The sequence below is a fragment of the Neophocaena asiaeorientalis genome, unplaced genomic scaffold (assembly GCF_003031525.2).
Source record: "Neophocaena asiaeorientalis asiaeorientalis breed wild unplaced genomic scaffold, Neophocaena_asiaeorientalis_V1.1 scaffold111, whole genome shotgun sequence".
NCBI lineage: Eukaryota > Metazoa > Chordata > Mammalia > Artiodactyla > Phocoenidae > Neophocaena > Neophocaena asiaeorientalis.
This window is the reverse complement of record NW_020174994.1, coordinates 198,777-212,446: the sequence shown is the minus strand read 5'-3', so window position 1 is coordinate 212,446 and position 13,670 is coordinate 198,777. Positions and strand designations below refer to the sequence as shown.

General features: G+C 36.6%; 1 protein-coding gene across 3 annotated transcripts in view; it reads right to left on the bottom strand.

Annotated features, from left to right (window-relative positions):
- Nucleotides 1–4,314: 4,314 nt before the first annotated feature.
- The window catches only part of TRPM7 (transient receptor potential cation channel subfamily M member 7), a 112,386-nt gene continuing 103,030 nt past the window's right edge, over nucleotides 4,315–13,670 (bottom strand). For 2 of the 3 annotated variants that reach the window (XM_024761869.1, XM_024761870.1), the window contains one exon: nucleotides 4,315–5,811. In XM_024761869.1, the coding sequence (XP_024617637.1) occupies nucleotides 5,681–5,811 (131 nt within the window). In that variant the 3' untranslated portion in view covers nucleotides 4,315–5,680. The remainder of the gene's footprint in view (nucleotides 5,812–13,670) is intronic. The other variant, XM_024761871.1, reaches the window with a different exon arrangement.

The following is a 13,670-nucleotide window of genomic DNA, read 5'->3' as shown; positions in this document are numbered from 1 at the left end:
TAATGGGGTATAAAGACACATGGTAACTATGAAAGCAACATAGTTCAACTTAAAGGTCGAAAAGGAGGGTAATTTTATATTTTTCTTTACATTTAAAATTGTTTCCATATGTTCCAATACAATCAACGTGCATTACTTTTACAATAATAGTGGCTCACATATACCACGAGACCAAGGAAGGCACATTATTAGAGAACATCTGCAGAAGATATTTTATGAAGTAATACTTGGTAAAGAGGTGGAGCTCTGTTCTAAGTAGGATGCAACTGACAAGAAATGTTAAAGAGATTAAAGTAAATGACACTTTCAGACAATGGAGTAATAATGAACTTTAATCTAAAAACAACACTTCTTTGGAATGAGAAATGTGGTTTTCAGGTAAACTGTTACTTTCTACAATTAACAAAAAAAGTTAATGAAGTAAATTTGTTTCAGAAAAGTGACTAGGAACTGGTACAGAAATCATCATTGGTCATTATGCTTGAAAGTTAATACGGCACGGGGCTTAAAAGCATAGATAAAAGCCTATCTGCCGCTCATCCACCAGAGGGGAGAGAGCAGAAGCAAGAAGAATTAAAATCTTGCAGCCTGTGGAACAAAAACCAAATTCACAGAAAGATAGACAAGATGAAAAGGCAGAGGGCTATGTACCAGATGAAAAAACAAGATAAAACCCCAGAAAAACAACTAAATGAAGTGGAGATCAGCAGCCTTCCAGAAAGAGAATTCAGAATAATGATAATGAAGATGATCCAGGACCTTGGAAAAAGAATGGAGGCAAAGATCGAGAAGATGCAAGAAATGTTTAACAAAGACCTAGAAGAATTAAAGAACAAATAAACAGAGATGAACAATACAATAAATGAAATGAAAACTACACTAGAAGGAATCAATACCAGAATAACTGAGGCAGAAGAATGGATAAGTGACCTGGAAGACAGAATGGTGGAATTCACTGCTGCAGAACAGAATAAAGAAAAAAGAAAGAAAAGAAATGAAGACAGCCTAAGAGACCTCTGGGACAACATTAAACTCAACAACATTCGCATTACAGGGGTCCCAGAAGGAGAAGAAAGGACCCGAGAAAATCTTTGAAGAGATTATAGTCGAAATCTTCCTTAGCAAACAGAATCCAACAACACATTAAAAGGATCATACACCATGATCAAGTGGGATTTATCCCAGGGGTGCAAGGATTCAATATATGCAAATCAATCAATGTGATACACCATATTAACAAGTTGAATAAAAAACATATGGTCATCTCAACAGATGCAGAAAAAGCTTTTGAAAAATTCAACACCCATTTATGATAAAAACTCTCCAGAAAGTGGGCATAGAGGGAACCTACCTCAACATAATGAAGCCCGTATAGGATAAACCCATAGCAAACATCATTCTCAATGGTGAAAACCTGAAAGCATTTCCTCTCAGATCAGGAACGAGACAAGGATGTCCACACTCACCACTATTATTCAACATAGTTTTGGAAGTCCTAGCCATGGCAATCAGAGAAGAAAAAGAAATACAAATTGGAAAAGAAGTAAAACTGTCACTGTTTGCAGATGACATGATACTATACATAGAGAATCCTAAAAATGTCACCAGAAAACTACTAGAGCTAATCAATGAATTTGGTAAAGTTGCAGGATACAAAATTAATGCACAGAAATCTCTTGCATTCCTATACACTAATGATGAAAAATCTAAAAGAAATTATGGAAACACTCCCATTTACCATTGCAACAAAAAGAATAAAGTATCTAGGAATAAACCTACCTAGGGAAACAAAAGACCTGTATGCAGAAAACTATAAGACACTGATGAAATAAATTAAAGATGATACCAACAGATGGAGAGATACACCATGTTCTTGGATTGGAAGAATCAATATTGTGAAAATGACTACACTACCCAAAGCAATCTACAGATTCAATGCAATTCCTATCAAATTACTAATGGCATTTTTTTATGGAACTAGAACAAATCATCTTAAAATTTGTATGGAGACATAAAATACCCCGAATAGCCACAGCAGTGTTCAGGGAAAAAAATGGAGCTGGAGGAATCAGACTCCCTGACTTCAGACTATACTACAAAGCTATAGTAATCAAGACAATATTGTACTGGCACATAAACAGAAACATAGATCAATGAAATAAGATAGAAAGCCCAGAGATAAACCCACGCACTTATGGTCAACTAATCTATGAAAATGGAGGCAAGGATATACAATGGAGAAAAGACAGTCTCTTCAATAAGTGGTGCTGGGAAAACTGGACAGCTACATGTGAAAGAATGAAATTAGAATACTACCTAACACCAAACACAAAAGTAAACTCAAAATGGATTTGAGACCTAAATGTAAGACAAACACTCTAAAACTCTTAGAGGAAAACATTGGAAGAACACTCTTTGACATAAATCACAGCAAGATCTTTTTTGACCCACCTCCTAGAGTAATGGAAATAAAACCAAGAATAAACAAATGGGACCTAATGAAAGTTCAAAGCTTTTGCACAGCAAAGGAAACCATAAACAAGACGAAAAGACAAACCTCAGAATGGGAGAAAATATTTGCAAACGAATCAACTGGCAAAGGATTAATCTCCAAAATATATAAACAGCACATGCAGCTCAATATTAAAGAAACGAACAACCCAATCCAAAAATGGGCAGAAGACCTAAGTACACATTTCTCCAAAGAAGACATACAGATGGCCAAGAAGCACATGAAAAGATGCTCAACATCACTGATTATTAGAGAAATGCAAATCAAAACTACAATGAGGTATCACCTCACACCAGTTAGAATGGCTATCATCAGAAAATCTACAAACAACAAATGCTGGAGAGGGTGTGGAGAAAAGGGAACCCTCTTGCACTGTTGGTGGTAATGTAAATTCATACAGCCACTAGGGAGAACAGTATGGAGGTTCCTTAAAAAACTAAAAATAGAATTACCATATGACCCAGCAATCCCACTACTAGGCGTATACCTAGAGAAAACCATAAATCAAAAAGACACATACGCCCCAATGTTCATTGCAGCACTATTTACAATATCCGGGTCATGGAAACAACCTAAATGCCCATCGACAGACGAATGGATAAAGAAGATGTGGTACCTATATACAATGGAATATTACTCAGGCATTAAAAAGAATGAAATTGAGTCATTTGTTGCGACGTGGATGGATCTAGAGATTTTCACAGAGTGAAGTAAGTCAGAAAGAGAAAAACAAATATCATATATTAACGCATGTATGTGGAAGCTAGAAAAATGGTACGGACGAACCAGTTTGCAGGGCACAAGTTGAGACAGATGTAGAGAACAAACGTACGGACATCAAGGGGGGAAAACCGCGGTGGGGTGCGGATAATGGTGTGCTGAATTGGGCGATTGGGATTGACATGTATACACTGATGTGTATAAAACTGATGACTAATAAGAACTTACAGTATAAACAAACAAACACAAAAGCCTATCTGCCTGTGTTCAAATTCTAGTGCTGCTACTTACTAAGTATAAGAATCTGAGGAAAGTTACTTTACCTAATGCTGTGATCTTCTAATCAGCATCACAGGATAAAAATAACACCTATTTCATAAGATTGTTGTAAGGATTAAAAGGGTTAATGTATGTAAAGTACTTAGAATAGTACATGACACATATTAAATACTAAATAAGTGTTTACTATTATTATTTGTTTTTAAATTAATTAATTTTATTTATTTTTGGCTGTGTTTAGTCTTCCTTGCTGTGTGCGTGCTTTCTCCAGTTGCAGCGAGCAGGGGCTACCCTTCATTGTGGTGCGCGGGCTTCTCATTGCAGTGGCTTCTCTTGCTGCGGAGCACGGGCTCTAGGCACGCGGGTGTCCGTAGTTGTGGCTCGCGGGCTCTAGAGTGCAGGCTCAGTAGTTGCGGCTCACGGGCTTTGTTGCTCCGCGGCATGTGGGAACTTCCTGGACCAGGGCTTGAACCCATGTCCGCTGCATTGGCAGGCAGATTCTTAACCACTGAGCCACCAGGGAAGCCCTCAACTACTATTATTATCATGTGAAAATAATCAACAAAATATTAAATATCAGTAGACAATTCATATCCCTCTTTTCTGACATAACAAGAAACAGATCCAAAAATAAATAACTAAAAACACAGTAGGAAATCAAGATCACTTTAAACATTGTACAGGACAGGAGATCAAAATGCACAGGCATACAACTGGTTCATTTGAAAAGAACCTGATATTCTGAAAAAAAATTAACAGTGAAAATATTAATTTTTCAGAATGATTACACTCAGTAAAACATCTTTAAACAAGAATAAATTTATTTAATTTCTTTTAAAGATTTAATGACATACAAAATGTATATAGTATAATATCTTTAATACATTTTTTCTTTCTCCCCCCCCATCAATATTAAACACTATTTGAACAGCTTATCTCTTTTTCCCTTGTCTGTATCTATGAGATACACTACTGAATACAAATAAGATTTACACTGCTCCCTCCCAAATAAAAATTAAAATTAGTACCTAGGGGAAAAAAAAAGAAAGAAAAATAGTCAAAGCACAGTACTTCAGACAGATGAAAAGCTTTTCTTGTTGTTGAGTATTCAACAATATCTGGGGCAGTTAAATTACATTTTATTGGCATAAAGTTGCATTGCAATCTCCCAACATCACATAATGATAATCCAATTCAATTTCTTAAGTACCACAAACAATATTCATGTTCAGATGTTCCTACACAATTTTAAATATATGCAAGAATTCATGTTTACATTCTGATTTGATATACTGGTCAATAAAATCTTTTGAGAAGTATGTAACTTCCAAGTTGTAACTATAGTATATATAGATAAGAAAAAAGCACTTTAACTTTTCTCACAAGGTAACTTCTCTTGGACAGTGAGTTAAGTTTCTCCTTTGATATATTTAGGTTATACCAGTCTACCATGGCTTTCTTCTACTTAACAATGTTTAAAAAAAAAAAAAAAAAAAGCACTAATACTTTGCACAATTTGGGCTCTATTTAACGAAAAAAACTGGCTCTACCTTTTAAATAGGAGCCTAACCCTGATTCATAAGGTCCCTCTTAGAAAATGGTTTTCTGCTTGGGCTTTCTATATCCCTGTAGATCTAGAATTGTAACAAGCCATCTCCTTTCCCATGAGATGGGAAACAACAAGCATCTAGCTGGGCACTAGTGACATCATCACTGAACACACTAAAACACACTGAGGAAGACACCTGACTGCCATTTAACCAAAAGACTGGGTGATTTCTTCATTTTGCTAGCTGAATGGCAGTAAACCAGCTGCCAATAAAATCTGCACGGACACCTAACTTTGGTTAATGGTATTGCACCACATGAAGAGAGGGTATTACCCTCATCAGAACAAAGTCAAATGAAATCCTCTGTTAAAAAGAGCCCTTTAAAAAGTTATAAATACTAATTTTTCTTTACCTTTAAAATTTAACAGCTGCCAGCTGTATTGTATAGGGAGTTCCCGACTAATTTAATCAGGTCAAAAGAATATTGACCTTTTAAATGTGCCAGTTCAGCATATTCAATTAGCACACGCTTTTCTTTATTACCAAACAGTTCCCTCCTAAATGAAAAGCGACAGTAACATTTTTGTGAGGTGTAGGCAAAACCAATGATTCAGTAATATTATAACATCAGACGAATAGAATTAGTTGATTCTGATTCTTTGGTGGAATTTCCAGGCTGAAGAGTCAAATCAGAAGGCTCATCCTGAGGAAATATAATTTTGTCAGGTGTATAGTCATTCCTCTTCAGATCTATATTCATGACCCCCAACAAAAAAAGAAAAAAAGAGTATCGCTTAGAAACAAAAACTTAAGAACATTTTCTAAATCAATTTCCCTCTAAACATGCCAGATCTATTTTCTACAAGGTTGTTATAAATTCAAAAGTCACAGAATTTATACACATAAAAATGAAATCATTCAACAAATAATTATTACACTCCGACCATGAGTCAGTAACTCATGTAAGTGTAGAAATGCAGCAGTGAACAAGGCAGGTAAGGTCCCTGTTCTCATGGAGCTTATATTCTTGTAGGTGAAGAAAAACAAATAGAAAAGTGACAATTATAAGTAGTAGCAAGTGCTTTGAAGAAAATAGTGTGATGAGGGTCAGGTGGGAGACGGTATGAGGTGATTCTTTTAGATAGGGCTCGGCAGAAAAGCCACAGGAGGTAACATATAAGACCTGAATACTAAGAAATGACCTATCAAAGTCCCAGGAAGAGTACTCTATGCAGAGAAAGTGAACTGCAGACTGCAAAAAGGAAATGGACTTGGTGTGTTCCAAGAATGGCAAGAAGCAGCATGGCTTGCATGTAGTGAATGAGGGAAAAACTAGGAGAAAATGAGGTCAAACAATCATTAACGGTCAGCAGTTGTCAAACTACAGCCTGTGCGCCAAATCTGGCCTACTTGTTTTTGTAAATAGTTTTACTGGAATGCAACCATAGAAAATTTGTTTACAGATTGTCTATGGCTGTTTTTGTACTACAATAGGAGAGTTGGGTAGCTGTGACACAGGCCATATGGCCCACAAAGCCTAAAATGTATACTTCCTTTGTTTGCCTTTTACAGAAAAGTTTGCTGACCTCTGATTCATGGTTTGCAAACTAAGTATAGATTACGGTGAAAACCCACTGGAAGGTATTAAGAAGTCTTAAGGGAGGAATGTAATCAAATTTGTTTAAAATGACCATTCCAATCGTCACATGAAGTCTTGTTAGAGGGCTACTGGTAAGAATCCAGGAAACAAAATGGTGGCAATGACAATGAAGAGAAATTGATAAATTCTAGGGAGATTTCAGAATTTGAGCAGACAGAATTTGACAGATTGGTTATGAAAAGTAAGAGAACAGGGCTTCCCTGGTGGCGCAGTGGTCGAGAGTCCGCCTGCCAATGCAAGGGGCATGGGTTCGCACCCCGGTCCAGGAGGATCCCACGTGCCACGGAGTGGCTGGGCCCGTGAGCTGTGGCCGCTGGGCCTGCGTGTCCGGAGCCTGTGCTCCGCGGCGGGAGAGACTGCGACAGTGAGAGTCCCGCATACCGCAAAAAAACAAACAAACAAAAAGTAAGAGAACAAAGGAACTGGATAGCTTTTAGGTTTTGAGCCTGAGCAACTGGGTAACCATTAATGAGACAAGGAAGCAGAATTTTGTGGGTAGGGGTGGAAAATGAAAGTCAAGAGTTCTGGAGTGAAAGTGTTACTTAAAAGTAATTCAAGTAGCAATGTAGGAAACTCAATATAGAAACAGGAGCTCAGGAAAGAAATTAGTCTTCAGTTGAATTTGGTACTATCAGGATATAGACTGCCTTTATAGCTATGGGATAGGATGAACTCAGGGAGTAATAGACATATATGACAATGGTTGCAGAACTGGAAAACAATGCAGTAGCATCAAATTTATACTTTATAAAACAAACCATAGTCGTGCATATACCCTTATACTTTTATCTCCATGTAAAATAGAACTAACACTCAGAATATGAACTGTTAATTTTAATTTCAGTAATAGTCTATATTCAATGATCCAAATACATATTTGCTACAGTATGAACAATTTTGTTTTTTGCAATATGCGGGCCTCTCACTGTTGTGGCCTCTCCTGTGGCGGAGCACAGGCTCCGGACGCGCAGGCTCAGCGGCCATGGCTCACGGGCCCAGCCGCCCCGCGGCATGTGGGATCTTCCCAGACTGGGGCACAAACCCATGTCCCCTGCATCGGCAGGCGGACTCTCAACCACTGCGCGACCAGGAAAGCCCCAGTATGAACAATTTTTGATAAACTTTAAATTCAAGACTTTGCCAGTAAGGCCTTAGGGAATGCAAATTAATTTGTAGCTGAAGTGTACACAAAGAACAATGGACAGAAACACAATTATAATTCAAACACAATTATAATTCAATTCACAATTATAATGCTGTTAACTAGGTGCAACCATGGGCAAATCATGTAAACTCTTATTTTATGTTCTGTAAAACGATGGACTTCGACTGGGTTGCTTTTAAGGTCCCTTCCAAGCTGTAAAATCCTTTAAATGACAATTTAAAAAACAGATATGCTATTAAATATTGCATTGTATCAAAACCAAATAATTATATCTGGGCTGCCTGTTAAATTCATCATTGTGTGTTCTACTTCTGGCTTAAATGGACTAAGCATATTCCATCCTCTCTCTCTCTCACTGATTACAAATAAAAACTGATTACAAGTAAAAACATGATACATAAAGCAACTATCTCAGATTTCTGAAAAGTAACAGCAGACATATAAGAGAAGGAAATCAGAACTTAAAGAACGATTTATATGGTGGTGAACTTCCTGTTTTTTTCCCATCTCTTATTTCTGGGCTTAGACTTGAAAATAGCTCAATCACAGAAACATACAGTGAGCATGAACACAAAAAGCTCCAAGACCTTCTGGCCACAGGATAAGGAAGGAGGACCCTGTGGGATGGAAAATGTTGAGGGGAATTCCCTCTTTTTAATTATTCTTTTTGTTCTTCTGCCCTTTACCTAAGCCCTGGTCATGAAGAGGCATTCCTACAGTGGTGGCAGTTGGGCAAGAACCTACAACTCCAAGAGAAAACCCTTCTCTCTGACCAGAAGAACTGAGAATAGGTACCTCTATGATCCAAAAAGTATTATTTTCAGCACCAGAAACAGACCTAATTGCAGAATGTGTGTGACAGCGCAGGGATGCCAAAATCCTGGCTTTCTAGTCAGTGTACCAAAAAAAAAAAAGGAAAGAAGAGGCCCCCGGGAGTCACAAAGTATGGAAAAAATCATGGAGAGGAGGAAAATGGAGAGAGAGATACCCTAAATTTATGTATGAAATCCCAGACTCAGGCTTGAGTGGCACATATATGGAAAGACGGCATAGCATAGGCTTTGAGAACTAAACTATGGTGCAGACCTTCACTTGTGTCCCAGACTTGCCCTTGTTTGACACACATGTGAGAGAGACCTGATTAATAATGCCAAGTCTTTAAAAACTAAACTGACAGTAGAGGGACAGCCACACAGAAAACAGACTGGGACTTGTGAACTGAATTTAACTGAGTTGGTTGCCTACTAACACCAAAAACCTCAAGGATTCAAAATTCAAAATTCTCTATAGAGGATTTTTAATAAGACCTCAAAAATCTTATAACATAATATTCAAAATATCCAGGACACATTCGAAAATTACTAGAGATACAACAAACAGGAACATTTCAAAGATTCTCAAAGAAAAAGACAACCAAGAGAAGCCAATCCCAAGGTTACTCAGATGGTAGAATAATTAAAAGACTTTAAACTACCAGAACCATACTCCATGACGCAGGACAAACAGACTTGAAATGAAAGGAAAAATAAGTTTTCAGCAGAGAAATAATCAGTATAAAAAGACCAACAGGAAATTATAGTACTGAAAAATATAACTGAAATAAAAAATTCAGTGTATGAGCTTAATAGCAGAATGAAGAGATAAAGAATGAGGAGTCAGTGAATTTGTGTGTAGATCAATAGAAATTATCCAATCTGAACTAAAGAAAAAAATTAATTTTTAAGGATGTAATCAGAGCCACAGGTTCCTGGGTGACAATATCAAAAGGTCTAACATTCTTTTTATGAGAGTCCAGAAAGAGAAGAGATTGATGCAGACAAATATTTGATGAACTAATAGCTAAAAACTCCCCAAATGTGATAAAAGTCATAAATTGGCAAATTCAAGAAGCTTAGTAAAACTGAAACAGGATAAACTCAGAGAAAGCTACAACTAGACATAACTGCTAACTACAGTTAACGTAACCACAGAATCAAACTACTCAAAACCAAAAATAAAGAATAAATCTTGAAAGAAGATAGATTATAATGATACATCATGTATAAGGGAAGAACAATTCAAATGACTGGAGTTTTCATCATAAATAACAGAGGCTAGAAGACAGAAGAACATTTTTTAAGTGCTAAAAGAAAGAAATGTCAACCTAAAATTCTAGATCCAGTGAAAATACCCTTCAGGAATGAAAGCGAAATACATTCTTAGGTAAGGGGAACTAAGATCAACCACTAAAAAAACTAAACATAAAGATAAAACAGAATACTAAAACAGAGTGAGGGCTGTAGGGTGTGGGGTGGAGAAAACAACAAAAAAACCAAACCAGAGACATCAAACAGAAAACAATAAAACAGCAGACCAAAATCTAACCATATCAATAATTACATTAAATGTAAAGGGTCTAAAACAGCTATTATAAGATGGAAATGGTTAGATTTTAAAAAACAAATTAAACCTAGGAACTAACTATATGCTGTCTACAAGAAAACCACTTTAAATAGAATTAATATATACAGGTAAAAAGAATGGGAAAAGATACCTGATGAAACCACTAATCACAAGCTATGTTAATATCAGACAAAGCAGACTTTAGAAGAATGAGAATTACCATGGCATTAATTTAATAAAAATTAAATCACCAAGAAGTCATAACAACTGTAAATCTGTATGTATCTAAGAGCAAAGCTTCAAAATACATGCAGGAAAAATTGATAGAACTGAAAGCTTCAAAATACATGCAGGAAAAATTGATAGAACTGAAAGCAAAGCAACAATTATACTTAGAGACCTTTCTTCTAAGTAATAAATAGAATAAATAGACAAAAAATCAGCAAGGATATTAAAAACCAGAACAACACTATCAAAAAACTTTCCTTCACTGGGACTTCCCTGGTGGCCCAGTGGTTAAGAATCTGCCTGACAATGCAAGGGACATGGGTTTGAGCCCTGGTCTGAGAAGATCCCACAGGCCACAGAGCAACTAAGCCCGTGTACCACCACTGCTGAATCTGCGCTCTAGAGCCTGTGAGCTACAACTACTGAGCCTGCGTGCTGCAACTACTGAAGCCCGCGCACCTAGAGCCCCTGCTCTACAAGAGAAGCCACCACAATGAGATGCCCGCACACCGCAATTTAGAGTAGCCCCCACTCGCCACAACTAGAGAAAGCCCATGCATAGCAATGAAGACCCAATGCAGCCAAAAATAAACAAAAAAGACACCTGTAATTAATCCACAGATCAAAGAAGAAATCTCAAAGGAAATAAGAAATATTTAAAAAAGAAAAACAAAACTAAAACATACCAAAAAAAAATTTTTTAAATACCAAAATTTGTGGGATGCAGCTAACACAATGCTTAGACGAAAATTTACAGCACTAAAATGTTTTCTTAGAGAAAAAGTCTCAAATGAATATTTAAAATTTTTATCCTAACAAACTAGAGAAAAAACAAACTAAACCCAAAGCAATCAGAAACATGGAAATAATAGAGAATAAGTCAATGAAACTGACAACAGAAAATAGAGTAAAACAATGAAAACAAAAAGTGGTTCTTTGAAAGTATCAATAAAACTGATACACCTTAGCCACACTGACCAAAAAAACAAAAAGCACAAATTACCCTAATGAAAGATGGGATTCACCACAGACCCCCCCCACAGACATTAAAAAAAATAAGATAGTAGTATCACTGACTCTATGTCCATAAGTTTGACAATTTAAATAAAATGAAGACAAATATTGTATGATCTCACTTATACATGGAACCTAAAAAAACAAACAAACTCACAGAAACAGATGACTTGTGGTTACCAGAGGTAGAGGGGTGAGGGGAGGGAGAACTGGAGGAAGGTGGTCAAAAGGTACAAATTTCTGGGCTTCCCTGGTGGCGCAGTGGTTGAGAGTCCGCCTGCTGATGCAGGGGACACGGGTTCATGCCCCGGTCTGGGAAGATCCCACATGCCACGGAGCAGCTGGGCCCGTGAGCCATGGCCGCTGAGCCTGCGCGTCTGGAGCCTGTGCTCCGCAACAGGAGAGGCCACAACAGTGAGAGGCCCATGTACCGCAAAAAAAAAAAAAAGGTACAAACTTCCAATTATAAGATAAATAAGTACTACGGATGTAATGTACAACATGGTGACTACAGCTAACACTGTTGTATGATATACAGGCAAGCTGTTAAGAGAGTAAATACTAAGAGTTATCGTGAGGAAAAACATTTTTTTCCTTTCTTTTTATTCTATCTATACAAGAAGATGGATGTTAGCTTAATCTAGTGTGGTAATCATTTCATAATATATGTAAATCAAACCATCATGCTATCCACTCTAAATTTATAGATATGTATATCAATTATTTCTCAATGAAAGTGGAAAAAAACAATAAAATGGACCAATTCCCCGAAAGACACAAACTACTAAAACTCACTCAAGAAACTGACATCTATTTTAAAAAACTAAAAATTAAAAAGCATCTGACAAAACTTCAGACTGATATGGTTTTGCTAGACAATTCTATCAAACATTTGAAGTTGGGATAATATCAATTCTATACAATCTATTCCCCAAAACAAAAGAGGTATAAACACTTAAAACTTATTTTTAAGGTCAGTATTATCTTGAAACCAAACAAGACAAACACAGTACAAGGAAAAAAACCCCATAGACCAATATTCTTCATGAACATAGATATAAAAATCATCAACAAATATTAGAAAATTGAACCCAACAACACATAAAAAAGATAATATACCGTGACAGGGACTTCCCTGGTGGCGCAGTGGTGAAGACTCTGCACTCCCAATGCAGGGGACCCGGGTTCAATCCCTGGTCAGGGAACTAGATCCCACATGCATGCTGCAACTAAGAGTTCACATGCCAAAACTAAGGAGCCTGTGAGCTGCAACTAAGAAGCCCGCCTGCCACAACAAAGACCCAGCACAACAACAACAAAAATATATATATATTATAATAAATATTATATATAATAATATAATATTATATATATAAAATATACCATGACAAAGTGGAGTTTGTCCTCGGAATATAAGACTGGCTCAACATTTAAAAAGTCAATCAATGTAATTCGATGTAATACTAACCAGTTGAAGAAAAACCAAATGATCATACAAATAGATGCAGAAAAGACATCTGACAAATTCAGTGAACATTTAGGATAAGTGTCTTCAAGAAATGAGGCATGGAAGATGTCTACTCTCACTACTCCTATTCAACATTGTACTTGAATTCCTTGCCATTACAAAAAGTCAAGAAAAAGAAATAAAAGCCATACAGATTGGAAAGGAAGTAATAAAACTGTCTCTGTTGTCTACCCAGAAAATTCCAAGGAATTTACAAACAATAAACAAGAACCAAACAAACAAAAACCTCCTAGAACTAAGTGAGTTTAGCAAGAACACAGAATACAAGGTCAATATACAAAAATAAATAATTTCTGTATCTATTAATAATGAACAATTTTTTAAAATTTACAGATAGTAGTATTAACATGCTTACTATGTGCCTGTCACTGTTCTAAGTACGTCACAAATACCAACTAATTTAATCCTCAAACAAACAAAAAACAACAAACCTCTATGATATAGGTATTCTCTGAGGCCCTGGAGTCTGGCTCCCAGGTCCAAGCTCTTAACGACTACTATATTATTGGTCATAATGAGAGGGACTTTTAAAAATACAGCTCAAGGGTGAGTGCCAGGCACCTGTAATTTTGAAAAAGTTCCACAGGGGATTCTGAAACACACCAAAGGATGAGAACAACTGGTTTGTGGTA